The 26,144-nt window shown below is 40.7% G+C and overlaps 1 protein-coding gene across 11 annotated transcripts in view; it reads right to left on the reverse strand.

Annotated features, from left to right (window-relative positions):
* LOC108939821 (receptor-type tyrosine-protein phosphatase S-like) overlaps positions 1 to 26,144 on the reverse strand; it is a 176,046-nt gene that overhangs the window by 96,592 nt on the left and 53,310 nt on the right. For all 11 annotated transcript variants that reach the window (XM_029249710.1, XM_029249706.1, XM_029249708.1 and 8 more), the window contains 2 exons: positions 14,127 to 14,272; positions 13,265 to 13,406 (listed from right to left, as the gene is read on the reverse strand). In XM_029249710.1, the coding sequence (XP_029105543.1) occupies positions 13,265 to 13,406; positions 14,127 to 14,272 (288 nt within the window). The remainder of the gene's footprint in view (positions 1 to 13,264; positions 13,407 to 14,126; positions 14,273 to 26,144) is intronic.

Consider the following 26,144-nt stretch of genomic DNA (forward strand, 5'->3'; position numbering starts at 1 on the left):
CTCAATTTTGCATTGCATTATGGCACAGAAAGTAATGCCAATACCTCACAGCCTCTGAGCTGCTTGGTCAAAAGTAGGTTTGCAAAGAATTCAGGGATTGTGGATTGAATTGGCCTTACTTAGAGTTGATTATAGAATCCTACTTCTGACCTATAAGGCAGTACATGGCATTGCTCTGACTTACCTTTGTGAGATTATTGATTCTTATATCCCAGCACAATGTCTTTGGTCACTCGATGCGAGTTACCTTAGAGTACCTGTGATCAATAAGACCTCAGTAGGAGGTTGTGCCTTTAGCTATAGAGCATCTAAACTGTGGAATACTCTACCAGTTACTGTCAGAAATGCCCCGTCTGCCTCAGTCTTCAAATCCAGACTAAAGACTTACATGTTCACTCGGATATATCACCACAAAATTTAATTCCACTTGGCTGTGTTTCTGTTTTCCCCACCTCTGTATCAAAAAGTGTTGAACTTACTTCTTTAAGTTATAAATTACTAACAATGTCTTCTTGTTGAGAATTGTTTCCCTACAATAAGACCTGGGGAGGCCAGTTGGCTGTTACAGAAGCACCCCATGCTGACTGAAGACGATGACCAACCGCCATGATGGACAAGACGTATCTTGCTGAACTGGGAAATCAAGCTATCATACAGCAACAATGCCATTATTACCTGCAAACAGACTTAGAAGTCTTGTTTAATCTAAAATGCCCAGAAGGGGTGGGCAGCTACTGGTACTTCAACCCCCGGTGGTTTTATTTTTCTCCCTTGACTTTAAATTGGGAGTCTTTTGTTCCTTTCCTCTGTGGCCAGTAGGCATACTTATTGCTTTATAAAAACATTGATAATGTATTACGCAAGTCTGTAGTCAACTGTGAGGGGGGCGCGGTGGCGCGGTGGGTTGGACCAGGGTCCTGCTCTCCAGTGGGTCTGGGGTTCGAGTCCCGCTTGGGGTGCCTTGCGACGGACTGGCGTCCCGTCCTGGGTGTGTCCCCTCCCCCTCTGGCCTTACGCCCTGTATTGCCGGGTAGGCTCCGGTTCCCCGCGACCCCATATGGGATGAGCGGTTCAGAAAATGTGTGTGTGTGTGTGTGTGTGTGTGTGTGTGTGTGTGTGTAGTCAACTGTCTTGTTTCTTTGTCTGATGTATTTGTTTCTTTGCCTTATGCCTGTGTTCAAGCGCTCTGTGTCACTGCGTGAGAAAAGCACTCTGTAAAAATAAATTGAATTGAATTCAGTTGAATTGTGGAGTCTGCAATTTTTCCCTGCTTTCACAATCCAAAAACATGTGGAAGAGACAATAGTAGACCACTTCCATACCCTTCCTTACCAAGAAAACCATGCAAGCAGTTGCCATGAGTCACACTTGACTCTCTTACTCTTACCCGAATGTTGTAGAATCTACAAATATTTTAGAATCAATACAAATGTACAAATATTAAGAACTTTAAAAGTTGGAATTTTGGAATCTGCCAAGCAGAAGTTCAGCAGCAGGTATTTTAAGAGATACAGGTCTTTCCATCAATGTGGGGTACAATAGAGGAGGTAATTAAACTTTAGTAACACATTCTGCAGTGGTGCAGTTGTAGAATAACATGTAGAAGACAGCTGGCACTGCTATCAAGGAATGGGAGTGTGTTCCCAAGTTCCATGGTATTCCTAACTGATTCCATTATAGCCTGTACTGAGGCCAGTGAATAACAGGAAAGTGTCGGCATGGTGTTAAGAGGCCAGTGAACTGCAACACTCTATTACCCATTCATCCGACATGAAATATCAACAGACTTGGTTTTACTGCAGTGTTGTGCTCTTTTCCCATGAATATCAGGTCAGTGCATTCATGTTCTGGTGTTATGCTAAAAATGGGCTGACTTTTATTGTTTAAAATACCTGTGCTTAATTGTGCAACATGCCTTAATGGTGGAAAAATACCAAAATAAATTACCTCAAAATAAATGAAGGTATTGTCAGAGAAGAGACCTTTGTGTTCACAGCTCTTGTTGAAACATTGTTCTTTCACTAGCCTATGAAGTCAGCCAAGAGTGATGAAAGAACAGGATAATTCATTTGAAATGAAACCTATCAGTTTCTAGTGGTTGTTTTGTGGACTACTGCAGAGAAGGTTGGGTTTAAAAAAAAGCCTCAGTCAAAGCCTCCTTAATAAATATAACTCAGTTCTCAAAGATCTATTTTACTACATTTCTAAATGCTGAAATGGATATAGTGGTGAAGCTACAGTATACGGGTGATTATAGGGCTGCTGTCTTTGGTTGCGTTTTGTATGTGCAATTATACTGCTAGCCATTGTGCAGGTTATGCCTTTGTTAATGCCACTGCAAATGAGAGCTTTTCACAATGAAACATGGGTTGAAGAGTATTCCATGAATGGCCTGTAGTCCATCAGTTGCTTGTATCTGCTCATTTGGACAACCATGTTAAACTTGACAGGGAAAGGGTGCCATCAGATTGGCTGGTGGCCAAGGGACCTGTGGCTCAAAAGGGGAAAGGGTAAATGGATAAATAAATAACATTAAAAATGACAAGCGTAGCCACATTTGTTGGTGGGGTGGGGTATCAATTACTTAGAAAGGAAACAGCTGGAATGATAACAATGGGGACCTGGGAGAGAGAGCACATGACAGCGCAGGCTCAAAGGGGCTTTTCTGTGGAAGAAGAACAAAAGACGTGCGACAATGGTAACTTTTGTTCCTTGTAAATAAGACTGAGCAATTTGGAGCACTTTCAATGAACAATCAGGCTAATGGCTCCTTCAGAATTACTTACAGAGCCATTAGTACAGAGAGGGGGGTCAGAGTTTTATAGTACCAATTTCTGACCCAGAGCAAATGGCTGATTTCACATGTAATGCCAGTCATTTACTGTGATAGACAAATGTTCGAGGAACACAGAAGGAGAATGAACATGCTACCCTTCTTGCACACTTTACCTCTTTCTGCTCCTCAGGTACCTGCCAAACTTAGCTGTCAGACCTCCGCAATGACAAGCTGTCATGCAGCTCTGACAGGTGCCAATCCAACCGTTCAGCCAGTTAAACCCCATGCAATTTATACAGCAAGAACATGCTGGAACTTGTACATATGTGAGTGCCATCTAGACATTCTCCAGACACTGCTTTTTCAAATAAGGGCTGTTCAGAAGCAGATGTTTGTATAGTACGGTCTGGTGCACAGGCCCAGCTGTGCACACACCACCTGCAGTTCAGCACCTATGAGCTGATTCTTGTTTAAATATCACCTGTCAGAAAGAGCATTCTCTTAAATGAGAGCTCTGGAATTAAGGGAATCTTCATGCAAGACACAGATTGCTGTTACTCTTTTTTCACCCAGCTAGGTGAAAAAGTATCAGGATTTAGCAAACTAAATTTTAAACACATACACAATTACCCAAGGTGTTCTATGTGAATACGGGGCAGGAAGAACTCAGGGTCCAATCCTACCTCTTGCTTTAGTACCCAGTCTGGTAATAATTCCTCAACTGTATAATCAGGTAAATAAATCTATGTCATTTTGGAGAAAAGTGTCAACCGAGCCAATAAATGTGATCATAACATAAATATAACTGACCAGAACCATGTTCTTGCAACCTGCCTAAACAACATTTTCAAGTGAAAGGGCCAAACAGAGTGGAATAGAGAAGAGAACTGGAAGGAGATGTTTCCTCTGTTGCTTGGGTATTGCAATTGATGTAGAAATGTGCAGAGACTCATATTGTGACTTTGCTCTCATGAGGGGTACATCTGGAATTCACAATGTTTGTTCACTCCTCTTGGTGAACAGGTTTGTTCATGGTGGTGGGAGAGGGATGTTCCCCTCCCAAAGTCCCACATATGTGAGAAAGAAGCATTTCACCATCTTAGCATGTGACTTTTGGCTAAAGACTACTGCTACATGAGATGTTTGCATTCTCACATGGGAAAAATCTGACAAAAACATCAGTCTCGAGATTTTGACCTTTTTTCAGTAGCAAGCAGTAAGGTTCAATAATGCAGTTGCTAAACTGAGCAGTTAGCTGCCAGAAACACAAAACAATCATGCATCAATTTAGTCCCAGAGAGGTAATTCCACAGATTAGATATCAGCTCTAACTAAGTCTACTAAAATTAGAAAAATAAAAATGCAGAAAAAAGGGAAGCACCAATGTTTGACAAAAAACTTCACTTTTGACTTTACCTTTCCTCTGGGCATAGGATGGAGAGTTTCTGTTTGAGTAGCCACTACATGAATTGATGGTAGATGGAAGGAGATCCAGTAGCCACCAAGGACCTACAATTCAGCCATTCACATCACTACCCCTCACACTTGGCTCTGCCAAATCAGGCCTTGTTACTACTTTCCGGGTAGCCAGGATCAAATGGCTAGAAGGGCCTAAATTCCTGTTATTTCTACCCCAAGAGACATTGGTGAGATGAAGCCGCTCAAAAAAGCAAAACTGCATTCTCTTCATTGTGGTATGAGAGCACGATATAGTGAGAAACAAACTCCACACTTAATGAGTCCTCTGGATGGAAGGAAGAAGGGAGAAAATGGTGACTCAAGCAGCAAGAGGAGATGGTGTTTTGCTTCTGATAACTTCAACTACTCTGTTCCAATGGATAAGAACCACAAATAACAATTATTTCACTCTTCTGCAAATATTTTCGTTGCAAGTCTGTGTCATTCTTATATTCTGGCAAAGTGTCGATTTTTAGATAAAAATAGAAAATAAACTTGACTTGATTGGGATATACTGACAAAAGTGTTGGCAGGCCGAATGAAAGCATTGTTGAGGGTTCGGCGGTACAGTCATCAAACACAGTTCTTTCTAGCGGGGCCCCCCAATGACTTCCATCCATCGAGCTGATGAGCAGAGAGTGAGGCGGCTTCCTGCTGTCGCCTGCTACCTGAAATAGTGAGTACAGCTGTGTGCCAGATATCAGTAGTAGGTAACAGAAACACACAGCTTCAGTCAAAACCAGACATGTCAATCCAAACTGCTTGAGGCTGAGTCTCATCAAAGGAACGGCTCAAGGTATTAACGGTGTAAGTAAACACTGAAATTTCACACCTTATTTTAAAGGTCTCATATTATAATGATTTGAACTTGGCCCTCATCACCAAAGATATGACACCCTGAATTTTCTTGGATCTTGAGGTACTGAACAAGATATTTTTATTTATTGTATGATCAAAAACAGATCTTTAGCAACACAGGAAAAGCTTTAACCGAACAAGATGGAGCAGCTGAACACATCTGAGGTAGGTATTCAGATTGTTTATGAACCTGAGCTACAGATAATACATAAGGCAAATATAGCTGGATGTGTACTAATGCAATCAAAAAATCGAATAGTGTCTGTCGCCTTCCACCACAAAGTAGTACTCAGTGGTTGAGTCCTACCCACAGCCCTTTCTCCCTCTTCTGCTCAGGCACAATACAGCAGATTTGGCTCCATTTACCATGAGCAACCAGAAGGCAATGGGAAGCTAAGTGCAGCAAAAAAAACAAAAAAAAAAAAACAAAAAGGGACAGCAAAGCCTCCCTTTGGACATTTAAACTGGCCAGCAGGGTCACAATATTAATTCATATACTGAGGTGCAGTAACCTATAATCAGACTTAGCACAATGGAATTTACACATTAGCCAAAAAGGCCTCAGATGAACTGAAAAATACATTCAAAAACATCACAGACACAAAAAACACATCATGCCACCTTAATGCTTCAACAGTGCATTTCACTAAACCAAAACTTACAATTACAGTAAAAGCTCTTAACCAGCACCCTATTAGCTGGGACGCTCCACAAGTGGCAAAACCTGTCATTACAAACAGCACTGTATGATAATGATGCTGACACAGCGCTCACTCTCCCATCTGGGGAGCCTCAGGATAATTGAGAGGCACAAACTTCAGCAAAGATTTAAATGTAAAGTTCAGGTGTTTCTCCACACATTTAAAATAATGCTTAAACAGCACTGGAACTTAAGTCTTTTTCCTTTTTACTTTAAGTTTTATCTTTTTTTCTAATTTAACAGTGCAAGAAAATAGCAAGCAGAACTGAGCTTGTTCCACACGTGGGTATGAAAAAGCACCATAAAGCCAAGTCAAGCATCTGAGTGGTTCCCCTAGTTGGGTACTGGAATATAACCTGAGCTACTTTGTTCAAAAGTGGCCGCATGGGACTTAATTGTAAATGTAAAGCCCTATCCACCATTCTACCTGTCACTCCATAACACAACACTTTGAGGCCATATTTTTACACTAAAATGAAAAAAGAAATTGTTTCTTCAGAAACAAACTCCATATACTGTACTGCTCCCACACTTATGGAGTTGATAACAGTTGTACTCTTAGCCAGTAACAAGAAGTGCAAGAAAAGTAAGGATCAGCTGTGCAAGAAAAGTAAGGATCAGCTGTGCAAGAAAAGTAAGGATCAGCTGTTAACACAGTGACCTTAAATACCACACATCTCTCTGATATGTTTAGTGTATATGGAGATGGTGGACCAATGTGAAAAGCTGCTCTGATTGTCCAAACCTGTGCAGTGTGCATGGCCACATGTGCTCGCTTTTGTATTCTCACTGGCAAAAGCAAGGCTGCCCGCAGCCTCAACGTGGTGGAACCCTCCAGCCCCTTGATGCGCTCCTGCTTTTTGAAGGAATATAGCGAGAGTGGTAATCAGTCACGGCCTGTTACTCTGAATCATTCGCAACAGGCTTTAAAATCGTGCAGCCGCTAATACCCAGCAGCCCCTGGGGCAGGGCGTCCCCCGTCTCCGTTCTTCTGCATTAAGCATGCTAGATCTGGCTCTGCTGTGCCTCTTACTTGTACTTTAATATTTATTATCTGAGGCCTTGAAGACCCGGGATCTAATTTTCCTGTGCCTCCCATTGTGGAGCCGTGGTGCCGAAACATCATGGGAAGTGGACGGTATATGTACAGCAAAAGCACACATTAAAAATCGTAGCTATGACCAAAGACTAAAGACAAAATAAGATGGCTAAACTTTTGAATTCTTAAAACTCAGGATTTGAATTTATTTCTTTTTTTTTTTTTAGTTTAATGGCAGAAATTGAACCTTTACGTGGGGGCGCGGTGGCGCAGTGGGTTGGACCACAGTCCTGCTCTCCGGTGGGTCTGGGGTTCGAGTCCCCCTTGGGGTGCCTTGCGACGGACTGGCATCCCGTCCTGGGTGTGTCCCCTCCCCCTCCGGCCTTACGCCCTGTGTTGCCGGGTAGGCTCCGGTTCCCCGTGAGCCCGTATGGGACAAGCGGTTCTGAAAATGTGTGTGTGTGTGTGTGTGTGTGTGTGTGTGTGTGTGAGTGAACCTTTATGTTAAAACAATAGGAATAAAAGGTTTTAGAAAACAGCAGTGATAAGAATACACCATATTCATCAAAAAGCTACATTTCAGAGGTGACAGAGCATTTAGCGAAGTTCTCGATGGCGCAGGACTAATGAATGGATTCTGGCAGCGAAGGACGAGGACAGCCCAATTAAAATGAAACGAAGACACCAGACCAAAGTCGGCTCGTTTTCCAGGACAGCATTTAATTACCACAACGTTTGACGGTGCCTGTGGCGAAGGCACTTGTCTCCCGGCTGTCGCCAAGGGCAACGCTTCCCCACACCGACGAAGCTCATGTCACATGCGCCTTGTGGATGAGGAGCCAGAGGGCGACCTCCCCATGCACACCTCCCAGCTGGTGGGGATCACAGGTCACCTGTGTCATGCAGACACTTCTCACCTGCATACGTTATTCTTACTCCCTCTCAAGTAGTGTTCTAACACTCTGAGAAAAGTGAAAAGGTGTGAAGGTAGGTGATGGGGGTGGGATGTTGTAGGGCAAAGGCGGATCTGTCACTCTGAGTGAGTGGGCAGATGGTGGTACCTGGGCTGCTGTTTGCGATAGTCTGGACTGTGCGCAAGAGCCAGAGCTGGCATGGGGACAGAGTGCCAAGCTGGGCCAGGAGCCAGGAGCAAGAGAAAGTAGGAGAGAGAGGAATGAAGAAAAAATGATGGCGACATAGAGACAGAAGAAAGAAGAGAGGCGAAAGACAGAGAGAGAGTAAATACACATATATACCCAAGAGATTAAGGCTCTACACTCAAAAGAGAATGTTAATGTAAGCTTTTACACAAAGAAATTTTGACGAGTACGCTATATACACCAAATACACTATACGTTAATCAGGTTAAGAACTGATAAAATCATGCTTGGGAATGATACACACACACACATTTTCAGAACCGCTCGTCCCATATGGGGTCACGGGGAACCGGAGCCTACCCGGTAACAAAGGGCGTAAGGCCGGAGGGGAAGGGGACACACCCAGGACGGGATGCCAGTCCATCGCAAGGCACCCCAAGCGGGACTCGAACCCCAGACCCACTGAAGAGCAAGACCGTGGTCCAACCCACCGTGCCACCGCACCCCCGGGAATAATACATTAAAAGATAAATAACTATATATACAGTAAATATGTTAGGATCTTTAAGATGTTTGAACTGCAAAGTATGATCAGGCACAGCTGAGACTGAGACCCAGACAAATATTTATACAGACAGGAGTGGTTAAATCTGGCACCGTGAGTGATACGAAAGTGCGATAAAATAACTATTGTGTACTGCTTGCTGAAATGCCATTTAAAAAATAATTCAAGTGGTTCACTAGCATTAGCTTTTATTTTTGTAATGGCTTGCAGCAGTCTGGTGTTATGTGCTTACTGAAGAGGAGATGTGGAAATAGGGAAACAGATTTGTAGAGAGGGGACAGAAGGGAAGAGGCAAGCAGAGAGACAGTAAGAAAGAGAGAACAGGGGAAAATGCAGGTGTCTGTTCCTCATCTCTCTTTGGCTCTTCAGGGACCCTCTGGGGACGTCAGGACGTGTTAATAACACAGATGGCAGATCTTAGGCATTCGGCTCAGTTTACCATGAGCAACCAGAAGGCTGTGGGAAATTAAGCCCAGCAAAAAGCAGAGGGACAGTAAAGCCTCCCTTTACTAACAACATCAGCTGAAAGACTGTAGGGATTCATGGATATCCAACAACAGGGATCAGAAAGGGTGGGATGGAATAGACGGAAAACTTCTGGCTCTGGCATCACGTCTACATTTATTTAGCTGACGGGTTTTATCCAAAGCAACATACAATGATAAGGTTCTTAAAAAGATTTACCCATTTATATAGCAGGATTATTTTAACTGAAGCAATTCAGGGGAAGTACCTTGAGTGAGGGTACTAAATTGACAGCTGGGATTTGAACCTGGGTCATTTAAGCATAAGACGGGTGGAACAGTGGCACAGTGAGTAGCGCTGCTGTCTCACAGTGCCTGGGTGGTGCGAGAGGATGTGGGATCAATCCCTGCTCAGTCTGTCTGCATGGGTTTTCTCCCACAGTCCAAAGACATGCGGTGCAGGTTCACCCACAGTGTGTGAGAGTGCCAGAGTGTGTGTGTTCCACTGATGTATGGATGAGTGACCCTTTGTAAGAAGTGTACATGGCAGTGTAAGTTACCTTGGAGAAAAAGGTGCGTGGGCTAATAACACTACATAGAGTTCACTGGAAGTTGCTTTGGAGAAAAGCATCTGCTAAATAAATAAATGTAAATTTAAGATGAGAGCTATAACCAGTACACAAACTGCAATCAGTCTGCAATGAAGAAAAAGGATCTTCCATCACTCAGTAGCATTCCTGTGCTGGACTCATTTAAAGGAAGTATCACCCATAAGTCTATGTATGTCATTCACTTATTTTCACACCCTTGAGCAATGTCTGTGGATGCCCCAGACCTTATTTGTGTGTATGTGTGTGAATACCTGTGCGGGTTTCTTCTCATTTCTCTGTCACATTCACAACCCCTGAACCCAGCCTTTTCTATGTCTTTTCCCACACACACACACACACACACACACACACACACACACACACACACACACACACACACACACACACACTCTTTCTACTCTATGGACGTGCTGACGAAAATCTCTATGCAGATGGGCATGGTGCCACCCTCCTGCTCATCTTATGCAGCCACCCAGCTCGTGCCAAGGCCGAGATTTCCATGCAAGCCTGGCTTGGTACAATAGCCCTGCATTTGGTCTGTGTCCCAGGCAGTAGCTAACAGACTGCCGGCTCCGGCATTCAGCACGACAGATGGCGAACATAAAGAAATGTATAAATAAGAGGGGGCATACATTTTGGCCCAAGCTTTTCCTTACATCGCGTCAGCAGGCAAGAGGGGTGGAGGACATTCCAGACACTGCCTCCTCCTCCCATCTGGGCTTGGAGAAAAATCTGAAATATACATACTGTACATATATGTATATTTCTTCTCATCTCTCTGTCACATTCACAACCCCTGAACCCAGCCTCTCTGGGTCTTGTTCCCCCACACACACCCACTTTCTTCCTACTCTATGGAGTGCTAACAAAATTTCCTGTGCAGGTGGGCAAGCTGCCACATGGTGCCATATACAGTATATACTGTATATATGGTGTGGGTCACTCATCCATACATCAGTGTTCCACTAATTTATAGATGAGTGACCCATTGTAAGTAGCATATAGTATTAGCATCGGAAGTCACCTCGGTGAATAAGGTGTGTGGGCTGATAACATTGCATAGAATTCATTGGAAGTCACTTTAGAGAAAAGCATCTGCAAGATAAAAACATGTAAATCTAGATATACATTTACATTTATTTATTTAGCAGACACTTTTCTTAAAAGTGACTTCCAATGAATTCTATGCAGTGTTATGAGCCAACTCATAGCAATTATTTGCATGGTTTTCCAGGTAAGTGAGAGAACAGAAGTGGGTTGCCATTGGTTTCTTCTATGAATATATGCAGGGTATGAGCACAAGAAGAACAAGCAAACTCTGCAAACCCTGAGTTGAATTCAAACCCACATATACCAAGCAGCTCAGCTTTACCTACTTTACCTGCTGTTCTACTATGCCCCACTACCCATTTTTATCGGAGAGAAATATTTACTGGAGCAATTTTATGGTAAATATTTTGTTCAAGGGTACTACTGCAGGAGGTGGGATTTGAACACAGGTCAATCACTGCCTGGATCCACACCGGCGCTATCCCATGGCTATGCAGGAAAAATCCTAGAATATATTTTTCATATTGGGAGGAAGAAAATCTCCTGGATTTACAGTGCAGCACCATTCCTTGTTCTCCTTAGGGCCTACAGCAGGAAGCCACTCAGCAAGCACTGCATGTTGGAGACTTCTGGATAGATTAGCAACTGCCCTTTGGCACCACGGCCTCTTCGCTGCACAGCATAAACACGACTCAGAAACGGTTCCAACAACTCCTAAGCTGATCAAACATTGGTCCCCAGCATTGCCAAATACTGGTTCTCCCTTATAACATACAGGTGTGGACAAAATAAGAGAAACTTCAAACAATATATTAATATCAAGGACCTAATAAGGAGTATGGCCTCTCCTTGTCTCTGGAACAGCTTCAGTCCTTATTGGAACACTGTCACATAGTCAGTGTGTAATGGGAAACTATACCATTCTTCAAGAAGAAAAGCCACAAGTTCTTCGGGGAACTAAGGACATAGAAATCTACTTTGCACTCTGTGCTTCAGAAAATCCCATAAGGGTTCAATGTTGTTTATATCTGGTGACTGAGTAGGCCATGGAACACATCTGACTTCATCCTGATGTTCATGGGGTTTTACCATCCTGGATTATGAGAACACCATGAGGGAACAATGTTTGCACTATAGGGTACGCCTGGTCCTCTGAAATATGCCATTATATGAATAAGCACCGCAATCATTGGATCAAATGACTCCTAGAAGATGACTGTCCATACCATTTAGGCTCCCACATCATGTTTAATAGCTGGAAACAGACCTTGTGGGTTGTAAGCATCCTTTGGCTTTCTCCAAAGATAGACAAATACGAATGTAAAAAGTAGGGTCAAAGATAACTGATAAGACCATATTAATTTCTCCATTGCTCAGGGGTTCAGGTTTGTGCTCCTTACACCAGGTTATGCATCTTTGTATATTGGCTTTGGATATACAGTAAGTGGTTTCTTAATGGCAGCTCTGCCCTAAATTGTAGTTTTGTGATGCTCACAACCTAAAGTTTTTTTTTTTTTTTGAAAATGGGTCACAGAGGTGCTGATTCAACTCTGGTCATTTTTGAGGTTTGTGTCATTTAGCGACTGAAGTGTCAATTTATTTCTAAAATAGCTTTGAATTGTGATCACTGTTGCTCTTTGCCACTGCAGTTTGTTTTGCAGATGTCATCATTACCTTTGAGACTGTTCCCCTTAACAAATTAAAAAATTTTGTAGTTTTTGTAAACGATCCTCCTGCAACTTGGGCACCAAGTATTTGGCCTGTTTGGAATGCAATTATTTCCCTCTGGTTGTTTTTAAAGCTCACAAATCAAAATGCTAATTGTCAGACTGTTCTACAGCTGACATACTATTAACTGGCAATCAACTTAATAGGACTTACGTTTGCAGCAGCATTCGTACTTGTGATTTAATTACTGAAAAGTATCAGTTTTAATTTTACTTTGTGTTGTGAAAAATCATTGCACTTTCACCATTGAAACTGTTATCGGAGTCCATTTTCTAGTTTTTGTCAAAAGTCCTTTGCTATCTTTGATTATACTTCCTTGTGGCAGTCTTACCTTTGCATGGGCTTTAAGAGTTAGTGAAGATGATATCATTGTTTGACGAAACTTGTACCACATGTCTCTGTCACTTCCAGACCGCCTTCACATGTGTCTGTGACTTCCTGTCCCCCTTATGTGATTAATCAAACTCTACACAAAGCCTATCTACACAAGCTTCCTGGTGCATACATATGAAATGCCACACTGCAACAAACAAAATTCACCTCTGGAGACACAACTTTCTCAAATCTATACATTTAGATGTTTTACAACCAGAAACCTGAGAAACTGATTTCATTTTATATGTGATTCTAAATTACTACAATTGAAAAGTTGTCAGTAGCAAAAGGAATCTGTTATAATGAAGGAATCACTGGTTTTAAATGATGCCTTTCAGATGTGGAATACACCATGCTGGTTGACTCAAACGTAGGGTGTAAGCTTAGAGCTTGATAGAGTTTCGTCCCAAACCACAGTCCAAGCAATAGGACCCCACTGGAGCTTGGCAAGAGCATCATTAATGGCTGAGCCATTCAAAAGCTCCCTTCCCACTCCCAAATTTCAGCCACCATTAACTGGGAACCTGTACAGCTGCTCACCTCGAATTATGGACAGTCTGGCATTGACAGTGACCTCGCCTTCACTGTTTTCAGCGACACACTCATAAATGTTCTCATCACGGGGCGCCCGTAGTGGCTGGATCCGCAGGACTGCACCTGCACCCTCATCGAACTCGATTGTCTGGAAGGAAAAGAACAATGTAAGAATGTTTAAGTAAGGAATAAGGAAATAACCTGAAGGACCTCAGTGTCTGTCTGCCTGTTTTTCAGCTACCTTGCAGTTTTAATTAAATCATTCCACCAGTCAAGTCACCATATCATCTGATCACCCTTGACAAGTTCTATTCTTGTCCTTTGAAAAAATTGTTTCAGTGTTAATAATGAGTATATGGCAAAATAAAAACCATTGGGGAAATTAAGGTTACCTAAATCAATTGAAATGTTTATTTGAACTGATGAAAAATTATATGGGCCACAATCGTGGGGTTTTACCAATGAAAACAAAAAAAGTTTTCATTTTGTTCACTGCTATAATACCTTTGTCTTTTCCCGTCAAGTGTTCCATCTTTCACATACAGTGGGAGTTTAAGGAAGTTTTAATTAAGGCAAACTGAACATCAATCAAGGCTTTACGCTTGCCATCTGTGCTCCAACAATGAAAAACAACAAACAAACCTCATAAAAAATACACCGCTCATTAACGCAGAAACAGACAGCAGTTAACAAGCATCCGAGATCTATATGAAATCTCTTTACAATGGCAAACCAGCACACCTTAAACCAAAGTCAGTAATCTAGGGCAAAATAAGAAATGGTGAACTCATTATCCTACCCTTTTTAACTCTGGGGTAGGAACCAAAACACTGTAAGATCTCCTTCATGTATAGATGAAGCATCTCACCTCGATACGCTGAGAGTTGACCTTCTTCCCTTTCTTATTCCAGCTCACGCGAGGCTTGGGGTCACCTGTCGCCTGGCACACGAAGGAGACCACACCACCGGAAACACCGATCTGGTCAACAGGGACCTTCGTGAACCGAGGGGGAGCTGGGGAGACAATGGAGGCATCTGTCATACTGTGCAGCTGTTCGATCTACTTGGCTGCATGCATGCCATGCTTGCTCTCCTTTGAGAGAGATGACTGAAAGGATTACACAACAGCGTCGGAATACCTCGGCTTGCTAATTGAATACATTAGCATTCCACAAAGAGTAGGGACAATGCAGTAGCAGACCTCTGAATTGCTAGTGGGAATGGCGATGTAATTGCATGGGGGCCATTACACTATGGATTACTGGTGTACAGATGCGTTGATGTGAACCTGAATCATATAGTGAAGAAATAAATAATAAAAATGCCATCAAATGAATCTCAGTTTTCATATTGGAATCAGTGTGCACATTACAAACCCTTTTACACCTTTCATACAGTGAGAAGCATGCAAATATATGAGAAGAATTGCCAATAATACATTGACACCACATATAAAGACTTCATCATATCTTCTGTGCATGTTAACAGGACTTGTATCTAGAAGGGGCCAGTATCTCCAGTACTGATATATCGACTAACAAGTGATTATAGTTACAGGTTCATTGATTTGTTTAGCTGAGTATATATGAAACACACCTGCTTTATTGTACAGCCCAAAAGAGTCAGTTCCTAATTTAGATTATGTACTTTTTCCCTGCATGATAGTTTCCACAATTTCTCTTTTAAAGCGATATTAAGGTCAACCTCAAGACAACTTGACATGATAGGGCCTCTCCCAGGGAGCTAGACATGTAGGTATGACCAAATGAGATCAGATGAATCATTACTGTTCTGCAATCCTTTCTATCCTCACAGGGGGATTAACGTGTGGTAGGGCAGGTCTGTTTTCAATAAGTGTAAGAGGAAGATGGCGTGGAAACTTCAAGTACCAATGCTTTCGATTAGTTCTTTACAATCCCTGCAATAACACGCGTCACAATCCCGGTATGGCAGATATGATCCAAACAGTCTTTGATTCTAGATTTCCATAGACACCCTGATGCCCTTGCGGCTTTTTTATACCTGAAACATCTCACACAGCCTACTGTACTGCTGTTATTATCAGTCAACACTGAACACTGTATCACAAGATGCAGGAAACTGATTTAAAAAAAACGCAGCCCAACAATCTGCAACAGATTCTTTGAAGTATGTGAGCTTCTATCGCATAATGCTTTTCACGGCTGCAAAAGATGACCATGGAAGAGAGTTCCTCAATACAGCTTTTGAAATGTTGCTCCCCTGCTTTGATGTCTTTTATCAACAAAAGTACTAAATAATAAAAAGCAAATTTCTTCCACTGTTTGCAAATTAGTTTTATTATTAACATGAAACTGTAATAATGTTATAATATGTACAGTGATGCAGAAATAAAAGCATAGTAATAAAACCAGCTGGGATATGGAGTCTGCAGGTGAGAGCAACACCTAGTAAGTATGTGTACAGCAACAAACAGAAGTGTATAGTAGAGAAAGACCTGAATAGTACAGCTACAAAAAGAAGTGTAGTACAGAAAGACCTGATCAGAACGTTAAAGATTCAAAGCCCAAGAGGGTCTTTCTGTATGACTTCTATTGCACCAGTAAACACTAAGCTATATAAATGGGTAAAGTGTAACCTTTCTAAATCACCCTTGGTAAATGCATCTGCTATTTGTTAAATGCCAGTCCTCACACTAAAACACAATGCCTAGGGAAACATCAAATAGAGCCCACTTTTTAGAAAGGAATGAGCCTTGTATACCAAGCAGTCCAACCTGCTGATTTACTTACATTGTACTTTCCACCTGGTCAGCCAAGTTAAAAAGGTGCAGAGAAAGTGTACGGTGATGGATGTAAAAGGAACAGGAGTCAGAGTAAGATGCTGAAACGATAGCAGGGCACCTCAAAAAGGGTAAAATTATGTATTGAGGTATAGGGAATTATTTACACAAATGAAAAGTATTGAGTTACAATTTATAAAAATGGACAAAACTGGAGAGAAAATCAATTAAATGCCAATGACATATTAGTAAATATTTAGAAACTTTCAACAGTAAGGAGCTGAAAACAAATGTATGCTGAGAAAATGTCTTTAGAAAGAGAAGAGAAATTCATTACTAATTACTTTTTGGTAGTTTAGGCCGTAATCAACATTGAAAAAAGTAGGAAGTTCTGCCAACTGTCTGAGTTATAGAAACAATACAAAACTATCCAACACTGCATTTTCACAAAAGTTCTGATTGTTTGGAACTAAACAGGTTCCACACTTTGTTGCTACTGCAGAGTAAAGAACAAGGTCTTATTCCGACATTATTTGCTTGTCAGGAACACAGAGTGACATTGTTATTCCTCTACATGGTCCAGCCATCTTACACTTTCCCTTCTTTTGCATGCTAAATGTGCACCAGCATCTACAGTGCTCTGGCTAAAGCTCATTCACAACTTGAAGCCTTGAAAGAGAAGTTAACATGAATCGGAGAGTACAACAGAACTGTTCAGTGTCAGATGTATCACCCTTGAACATCTTACATTTGTCTCCGGCATTACGGCTGCATTTAATTTACATGAGAAAGAACAGTCTTGAACCTGGACCATGGTCATAATTTGGGTATCATCGATAGTTTACAACTTGTTAAATACCGGACAGGATGTCTGACCTGACGGCACTGGGGTTTCTTTCTACTACATTTGCATTTACATTTATCCATTTCCCAGATGCTTTTCTGAAAAGGTTTCTACAGCTTAGGATAAACAAAACTACATTCCAGCAACACACAGAGAGTTATAAATACAGCTATGCGATTGCTGAAGAACTATTTATCCATTACCACTGCTCTTACGGGTGTACATTTCACAAGTAGTTGCATATTGAGCTAGAGGAAATACAAAAGTCATTGTGACAGACGGTGAGATGCAAGTTTATAGAGCAGCTAGGAAATGAGGTGAGGAATGGGTCTGAAAGAGATGCGTTATGAGACCATCCTTGAACGTTTACAGGGACTCAGCAGTTCTGAGGGTGCCCATCCTACCTCATAAGAGCCAAAACTGAAAACCTTTTAGGCATTTGAAATAAGACCCTTCGTGCATGAAACCACCAAACAGCCAGAGGTGGAGGAGCACAGTGGTCTGGCTGTGGTGTGGCAAACAAACAGGCCCTGTAGGTAGAGTAGGAGTAATGGTGGCTGTGGCTTGCCACGTCAACAGCTTTAGTGCAGAAAGGTGACTGGGTCAACACTTTTCTGGGAATGCCACTGATTGGCAGGCAGTGATGTGCAAGTGGAGACAAACAGCCATGCCCCACCATTGGCATGCCAAACTCTCCCTCTCTCTCTCATCCACACCAACACATCCCCTGCCACAGATAAGCATGGGTATGAATTTTATCTGCCAGGAGGGAGGCGAGACAGTACAGGGCTGGCTGGATGCTGCAAGCGAGCCACCTTCAGCGACAGAATTCAGCAAATGCACACGGAGGTCTGTACTGTGTTAGCAGATGCTTGTTTTGCAAATGTGTCGTCTTTCTGCAGCTGGGATCTGTGTTTGCACTGATAACGGCACCTCCCGATTTAAACTGTGCCGCAAGCCACCCGTTTTATTAAAATACATTGAGAAAAAAGCAAAAAACAACACAAAGCTAAAAAGAACACAACAGATGGATAAACTCTTGTTTTGATATATATGTTCTTATGCAAAAATGTTAATTAATCGTCAAGGTGACAAAAAAATTAATAGGATAATTATATCACAATTGTACCTTAACTATATGAAATATAGAGGTAGTCCTCAAGTCACAACATATGTTATTTGCAATAGCAGTCCCATTAGCCTTATTGTATTATTTTCTAATGATGACTGCTCTATTGGCTGTATGATAACATCGTCTCTCCACTTTGTCCCAAAGCAGCCATATTTTTTATGCTTTGGGTTTCAGCCAGCGGTTGGATGATGAGCAGCGACTGAGTTTTGTTCATGTTTTTTATGATTCCCTTCAAGTTACTTTTTATTTTAAATGGCTAGCAAGTGAAAAAGTGTACGTATTATTTTGTTAATGAACGCTGCATAGTATTACCAACAGTACTCATTAAAATGACCTGTTCTATATTTCATTTTATAATCTGCTATTTTATCATTTAGAATTATTTTAACATGAATAATGCTTGAGATTAGTGGAAAAATAACAAAGCACTATTAAATTATGTAGCATTCATGTATGCCAATTGTTTACCCTTATGGTTCACATAATACAGTATAAGGGGGATTTACGATCAATCTCAATTCATGATGTGGCTGTTGTAATGGAACCCCATTGTAAGTGGAGGAGAGGAGCAACTGTAATGTTATAATCAAGACAGATCTTTCTTAGCATCAGAAACTGAGGCTTTGCAAAGGGAGTTAGGAATGTAGAAGAACAAAAAAAAAAAAAAAAAAAACTCCCATCAACCATTTTGATGGTTTGACCAGGAGAGTGGAAAGAGAAAGCCACTTGTCATCCATCTTGTTTAAAATAGGCACCTTTCACAGCTGATTGAAGCTTATTTGGAGGGTGAAGGGGAACACTTCATGGTATTTTGGGCGCCATTTTTCCATGCATTGTCCTCTCCCCCTCAGATATAATGAAGCCCAATTACAGCTCACTTTAAATTAGATGGATTTTTTTGTCATCCGAAAAATGTTCAAACTGAGGTTTCACCGTGCTGCTCATTTCAGCACTGCAAAAACAGTCTCAGAAATAAAATGCAATCACTTTTATTTCAAGGTCAAAAACAAGCAAGCAGGGAAATTCTCCAAAGAAACAGCTTTGTGATGATTTGATATTTACATGCACTTTCAGCACGAAATTCACAACCCAGTTTGAAATTTTTGAGCAGTTCCAAGGTTTGTTGTAGGAGAACTGTTTTTCTTCATATATTAGGATCTGCTTACTTAAATACCTGATTTGCAATTCTGTCATACGTGAAGAAAAGAAGACACAGCCTTCAGCATGGTGCTCTTCTTTAATTAACAGATTCACTCATTCATTAAGTTGCTTAACAGATGCATTTTATGCAACAACACTTAAATACCTGACAAATTTTAATTACTTAAATACGTTGCCCTTCGTATGTCACTGCTGATACAGGAGAGGATTGTGGCAAATGTTCTTGGTTATTTTCCACAGTGTCAAGAACAAAGGCAGAGTCTGGCCTGGGATTTCAAGAACCTCAGAACCAAGGCTGCCCAATCCTTTTTTTTTTAAGCCGACTTAAAAAGACATGTTACCTTGTGGTAATGAACTCACAAGATCTGTTTTTTTGGAGTTTATTATCCCTGTGACATAATGTCTGGACAAGGTTAAAAAGATGCACACATTACCTGGAACAAGCTTGAGAAGTACTGTGGAATACTGAAATTAAAATATGGATTTCATCAAGAATAAAAGGACGGACAAGAAGTTTGCTGCAGGGTTTCCAAAATAACGTCACTCAGTGATGAAGAATCTACAGCGATAAATTCTGAGAAAAGACTGATTTAATGTCCTCTTCAGCATTTCTGTTGAACTCTAGACCCTCCTCGAGGAAGTGTGAAAATAATATGATGTCTTTGTTATGCAGCTGACAGCTCAATCTGAGCGCTGATTCCCCTCCCTAAGTAAAAAGTAGAATCACAACCGAGTCCATTGGATCTGTTCCATCCCTTCAAAGTAGGGACACACCGTACTCACACCACTAACTCAACAACTCCCTACATCAGCACCATTCCTAGCATGCTTGTTCAAATGCTATGGCAAACTCATTAATGGTCCAGCACAAGGTCCTGAATTAACATGTTCAAGACTTAGTCAAGATTGTGAAGAAAACCTTCCAAATTTCTGATTCACGCTGCCTGTCGTATTCTGCCATTAACGCATCAGCAGCCTGTCACACATGGTGTCCTGAAGTAGCATGCTGGTAATGGCTCAAAATTGGTGTCGCTGAACACAGCGAGCAAAATACAGAGCCTAGTATGTTCATGTCAACATGCTGTGGATAAGTCAGTAAACACTGAGAGGAAAAAGGTCAATTAAGTTTGAAAGGACAGCCAATTCAGCAGCAGTCTATCTCTGGCTGACTTTATTCAGGAAATTGATACTGGTAACTCCCATCCCTCTTTAAGATACAACTGAAATCACCGTGAGCATCAGTGGAGCTAGGGCTGTTTCTCAATACCCAAAAAATATCATTGTAACACATATAGTGAAAAATACTACAGTCTAGTGTAGTCTAGTAGAAGAGTACATGGAACAGCATATGGTACAATGTATGTAAAATGTCCAGTGCACATACACATACAGTATAACAACATTACAATCTAATTTTAAAAAATAAAGTATTTTTGCAATTTAAAAATGCACAACTAAAAGAGAATTTTATTTTATGAACAGCAAACTGGGATTAAATTTTCTTACATTTACTGCTGCTGACTGCAACATTGATTTCAAACTAGACAACCAGAAAAAACATCAATCTGGGATGCGCAACAGGCAATACTACACTGAGTCTTAAGGAGACCAAGCTTATTAATACTAGACGATAAATAAATACGGTAAATGTATTAGAATTAAGTAGTACAAAATCAGACATAAATGATGGTGTTTAAATTGTAGCTTACAATTGTGAAAATATTCAACAAAAATTCTGCAGAACCCATATTCAGTGTAGGTTATATTCATTTCAGGCACTGTATAATTAGACTAAAATATATATATATATATATTCTTAGGACCTCTGAGGCAAAACAAGGATGGATTATCGCTAACGATAAGCAAATAATTTCATTCTAATAAGCATATAAACAAGCTCTATCTGAGAAAGGAAAAATGCAAATCAATGTAAATCAACAATTTATAAAGGGAAAACATTTTTCAAGCCCCGTGGGACTTCAATATAAACTGATGATTTCCTATAACAAAAAAAAAAAACAAAAAAAAAAAAACTGCAAGTAATCAGGCAACAGCTGGAAGCAGAAACAATGAACTGTTAGTGGTGAATTTGTATTCATTTGCCACGAAATGCATAATAGGGAGGACCAGAGCAATGAGATGCAAACACACCAAAAATCCGTTCTACTGTCCCTAATGAACAGGTGCAGGAGATGGCAGTGTTCTGACAACAAGCCGATGGGATAACAAGACAGACCCCATTAGCACAACCGTGGGCCTGTCAGTCCCCACTCAGAAAGTCAGTGGGCCCTTGCTTCTCTTAACCTGTGTTGGGCTGCTGACAGTCACAGCTTAAACTCTTCATATGGACAGTTCAGCTCTTCATACAAATGGCCCAACTCTTCACAGAGATGGAAACCAAGTCTTCTCACGGACAGTCCAACTCTTTGTATGGATACAAACCATCTCTTCATGAAAATATTCCAACTTGTTCTTCAGAAATAAACAAACTCTTCATAGAAACAGTCCAACTTATCACACAGACACAATGCTCGACCTATCTATTTACACAACCAACCAACCAATGTCTACAACCGCTTATCCTGAGCAGAGTCATGGCAAGCTGGAGCCTATCCTGGAAGCACAGGGTGCAAGGGGGAGGGGAAATACCCTGGACGGGATGCCAGTCCATCGCATGGTACTCTAAGCAGGACTTGAACCCCGGACATGCCACACAGCGAGCACTGGCCAAACCCACTGTGACAAACCAGTATATCTGCAGATATACATTTACTTTAATAATATGTAATTCTTTGAGGTTATTTCCTGATTTTTATTGGAGAAAAAAATCACAGACTTCCACTTTTAATTTGGTATCGAGGTATGCATTACAAAATTTATATTAATCAATTTTAATGATGCAGCACATATATAAATATTTTGGGGAGAGAGTTGGTAGCTTAGTGGTCGGAGCTGCTGCCTTTGGGCTCAAAGGTCACAGGTTGGAATTTCACCTCCAGCAGTAATATCTATGAGCAAGGTACTTACCTTGAATTGTTCCAGTAAATTTACCTAGCTGTATAAATGGGTAAATAATTGTAAGTAGCTTAACACTGTAAGTCACTTTGAAGAAAAGCATCAGCTAAATGAATAAATGTAAAAGAGTAAATTAAGGCTTTAAAGCAGGATTCACACTCAAATACTAGAGTACACATGACGTAAAGTCTACTCAGTTTAGTCATTACATCACATATACGCATTTGTAGCTGATATGCAAGTTTCTTGTCAGCAGTCCATCTGTCATGTTTATATGAAGAACATGTGAACTATGAACTAGACTCCAGAGGCTGCAGAAACAGCTTATATGCCTCATACGCCACAAGGAAATGTCTTTCAAGTGATGTCATCTGGGGTAAGAAAAGAAAGTTATGATCATTAAAGAGTGCCAGAGACCTGACGCACATATTCGAAAACCATGAAGGTTTGGTAGTAACTGTTTAAGTGGTAACACTGAAGAGCAGCCTCAAGGTCATGTATCCCTGGTAAAAATTAAATGGTTACTTAGGTTAACTGGTTGCTCAGCTTGCATGGTTGACCATTTTCAGAAAAAGAGTTGCATCCAACTTGATAGAAACAGAAATCATTTAACTACATAACTGTTTTGTACATACAGATTAAAAGATTAATTCTGCTTTGGTTCTATATGATCCACAAAGTATCAACTGATACTGACCATTTAGGTTACTTGTTTAGAATTATATGCACAGGTTACGGACAAAATAACTGAAATACCACACGAAAAACGGGTTTCACCATGAAATAACCATAATTACAAACAGAGCTACAAAGGTGAGTCATATTAGGTTGACTGCCAGTTGGCAGTATGTGTCAGTTATAAAAGAGGTCTTGACAATTAGCACTTTGAGTTTGCAGAGCAACATAAAGCAACTAACAGTTCCCAAGTGTCCAAATGATCAGTGTTTGAACTGCAGGGGAATCGTTCAGAAAAACTGCAAAATTATTTAATGCACTAAGGGGAACAGTCTCAAGAATAATGACAGTTTCTGCAAAAATGGATAAACCGCACTGGCAAAAAGCAACAGTGAATGTAAGTCAAAATTCACTGATAAAGATAGATGAACATCTTACAGAATTGTTGCTAAATGCCACAAAAGCACAAAAAAATTACCACAGAATTCAATCAATACCTCTATGACACAGTCTCTACATAAACTGTACATTTTTGAGCATCGCAAAGCTGGAGTATATGGTAGAACTGCCATGCGGAAACTAATATCCAAGGCCAGGAAACAAAAAACCATAATCTGACATAAGGTGCAGAAAACCTGGACCCCTGGGCAAAGGAAAAAAAAAAAAAAAAAAAAGGTGTGATGAGTCATCTTTCATTCTATTTTCTACAACTAGATGGATTTATGTTAAGAGAAAGTTAAAGAATGCCTTTAATCCATGTCTGTTGTCAACTCCTAAACCCTATAAAGGATCTGAAATGGTAGTAGCAGCTATCTTGTGAAAGTCATTAGGTCTAATGATTGCTTTGAATGGTCACATAATGGTTAAGGGATATCAGAACATTGTTTAAGACCAAGTTCCCTTATGCTGTTCCCATATTCCAGGATGACAGTGTCCCCATGAACACCGTGAGAGTCAAGCACCTTCCATGGCATCCCCAATCACTAAATCTCAATGTCTCTGCACCTTTATGGGAAGTTTTGAAGCACATACTGTGAAGTAGATTTCCATCCCCTTCATTCCTCAAAGAACTGGAGGCTTTTCTTCCTCAAAAAGTGTTCAATACCTCAGTATACACAGTTCAGGACTAGTATGACAACATTCTAAGAAAGAATGGAGCTGTTTTGAAGACAAAAAGTGGCCCTACTTATTAAGTCCTTACACATCATTAGATTTTTCATTTTTTTCCTTTTTTTAGGTCCAATCCCTATGCATATGTAAAGGATGGACGGAATAAAGGAAGCACCTCACAACATAACAAATAATAAAGACTTAGGCCACCTTTCGAGTTCAGAAGATTTCTAATACTACTGCTCCTTCTAGGAAAGTTGTCATGCAAGTTCCGAATTGTACAGATTATTGGACCTTTTTTCATAAAGTAAAAAAATCTGAATTCTTTTAAAGACGGAGGTGGAAATCTACCGTTAAATCAAGAATATAACTACCAATAAATGAGGAAAAAATACATATGGTGGCCATAGAAGACATCTTTGAGCAATCATGGAAAACAATAATGAGGCTCAAAAACTGTTGCAAAATGCTTTGTCTGTAGAATTACAAATCACATATACTCTAGGTTAACGCTTTTTATACTGGTTATTGGTCCTCTTTCCTAATGAGGTTTTGCCTAAGGCACTCAATTTCTGACACAGCTGCTTTTGCCACATCAAATATACACACACACACACACACACACACACACACACCATAAAGTCTTCATTATCCAGCATTCAGTTATGTGACATTCTGGGAAGCGCACATGCCCAGCATATTAAGTGATGCCATCTATGGATGCATGGTTGCATATTATATGAAACCTATTGAAATAAAAAACCAGGTAACGACTGGATGACAATATATATGTTGTCATGATCCCATTCCAAATTTGACACTACCTATTAAACTACATTCAAACCGTTGTAACAAGACAGCATGTTGTGGGGTGGTTAGCACTGCCACTTTGCATGTGAGATCATCATCATCATCATGTCTTGGCTTCACGAACGAAGATTTAGGGATGGGGCTGCCCACGTCTGCTGCAGGCTTGCTGCTGGCTGACGAGGTCAATGCGGGACAGGCAGGTCCGGCCAGAGCGGCTGCAAGGGAAAGTCTGTTTTGGGTTTGGTGCTGCAGTGTCACATTTCTTCCTCCATCTCCTTTTGTCCTCAAGACCAGCCCTGCGTGTGTTCTTGAAGGAGGAGATAGCCTGGTGAATGGTGTGTCTCCAGGCCTCACGGTCAGAGGCTAGAGCAGACCACTGGCGGTGGTCAATGCAACAGGCACCAAGGGATCAAATTCTACCTTATACCGTAGTGCCCTCGAGCAGGGTACTTACACTGGACTGCTACGGTAAGAATATCCTCCAGCGTAATACGCAATAAATGACGAACAAACACTTTAAGTTTCTTTGGAGAAAAACATCAGCTAAATTAATGTATGTAAATTTCATGTTTCCTTAAATTCAAAGTCAGAAAGAGCTGGCTGTCAAATATTATTACTGCTGATGTGTACTGGTAATTAGCAAAGAAGTTAATGACTAAGGTGTAATTGCCACTGTAATTTTGATTTAGCTTTTTAGTCCTGTTTATATTTGAACAATTTTCTCTAAGCTTTACAAATAATTGTAAAATGTCTTTCTCATGCTGTCTCTTAACCAGCTCAAAGGCCAAAATTTCAGACTTTGAATGTTTATATCATGGTAATATGTGATAAATTCTAATGAAGGTGGGTCTCATGCATCTGGTGAGAAACTTGGTCAGGTGAAACAGGAACTCAGAGCAATGGATTCCTTCATTGTGACAAGAAAAACGACAGAACAACGCAGTCACCCCAAGGGCCCTGAAATTTCAACATGGCAGTATGAAAGCAAACAATTACTGAAGCAGCCTCAGACCTTTTGTCACTTCAGTCGGTTACTATTACAAGAGCTGGCAAGACACACATATAAAATAACTGCATGGAGGGAAACATGAATGTAAAAAAATCTGTTTAACATTAATCAAATTCCATCTATACAACAGAAACATTTATACACATACATAAAAATTATTTCATTGAAAGAGAAAGGAATCATTATTTTATTGCCATATATTAACTGAAAAATGTCACTACTAGCCAAAAATTGAAGTTAACATTAAACTGAGAACTCCCATTACTCTTAAACTCTCTTTACTGTTGAACTCTCATTAAATTGAAAGTTTAAGGCCTGAGATGGTGTGTCACTGTGAGTGGTGTCCCTACTTGGGCTGCGGTTGGATGG

Source organism: Scleropages formosus, chromosome 2 (genome assembly GCF_900964775.1).
Source record: "Scleropages formosus chromosome 2, fSclFor1.1, whole genome shotgun sequence".
Classification (NCBI taxonomy): domain Eukaryota; kingdom Metazoa; phylum Chordata; class Actinopteri; order Osteoglossiformes; family Osteoglossidae; genus Scleropages; species Scleropages formosus.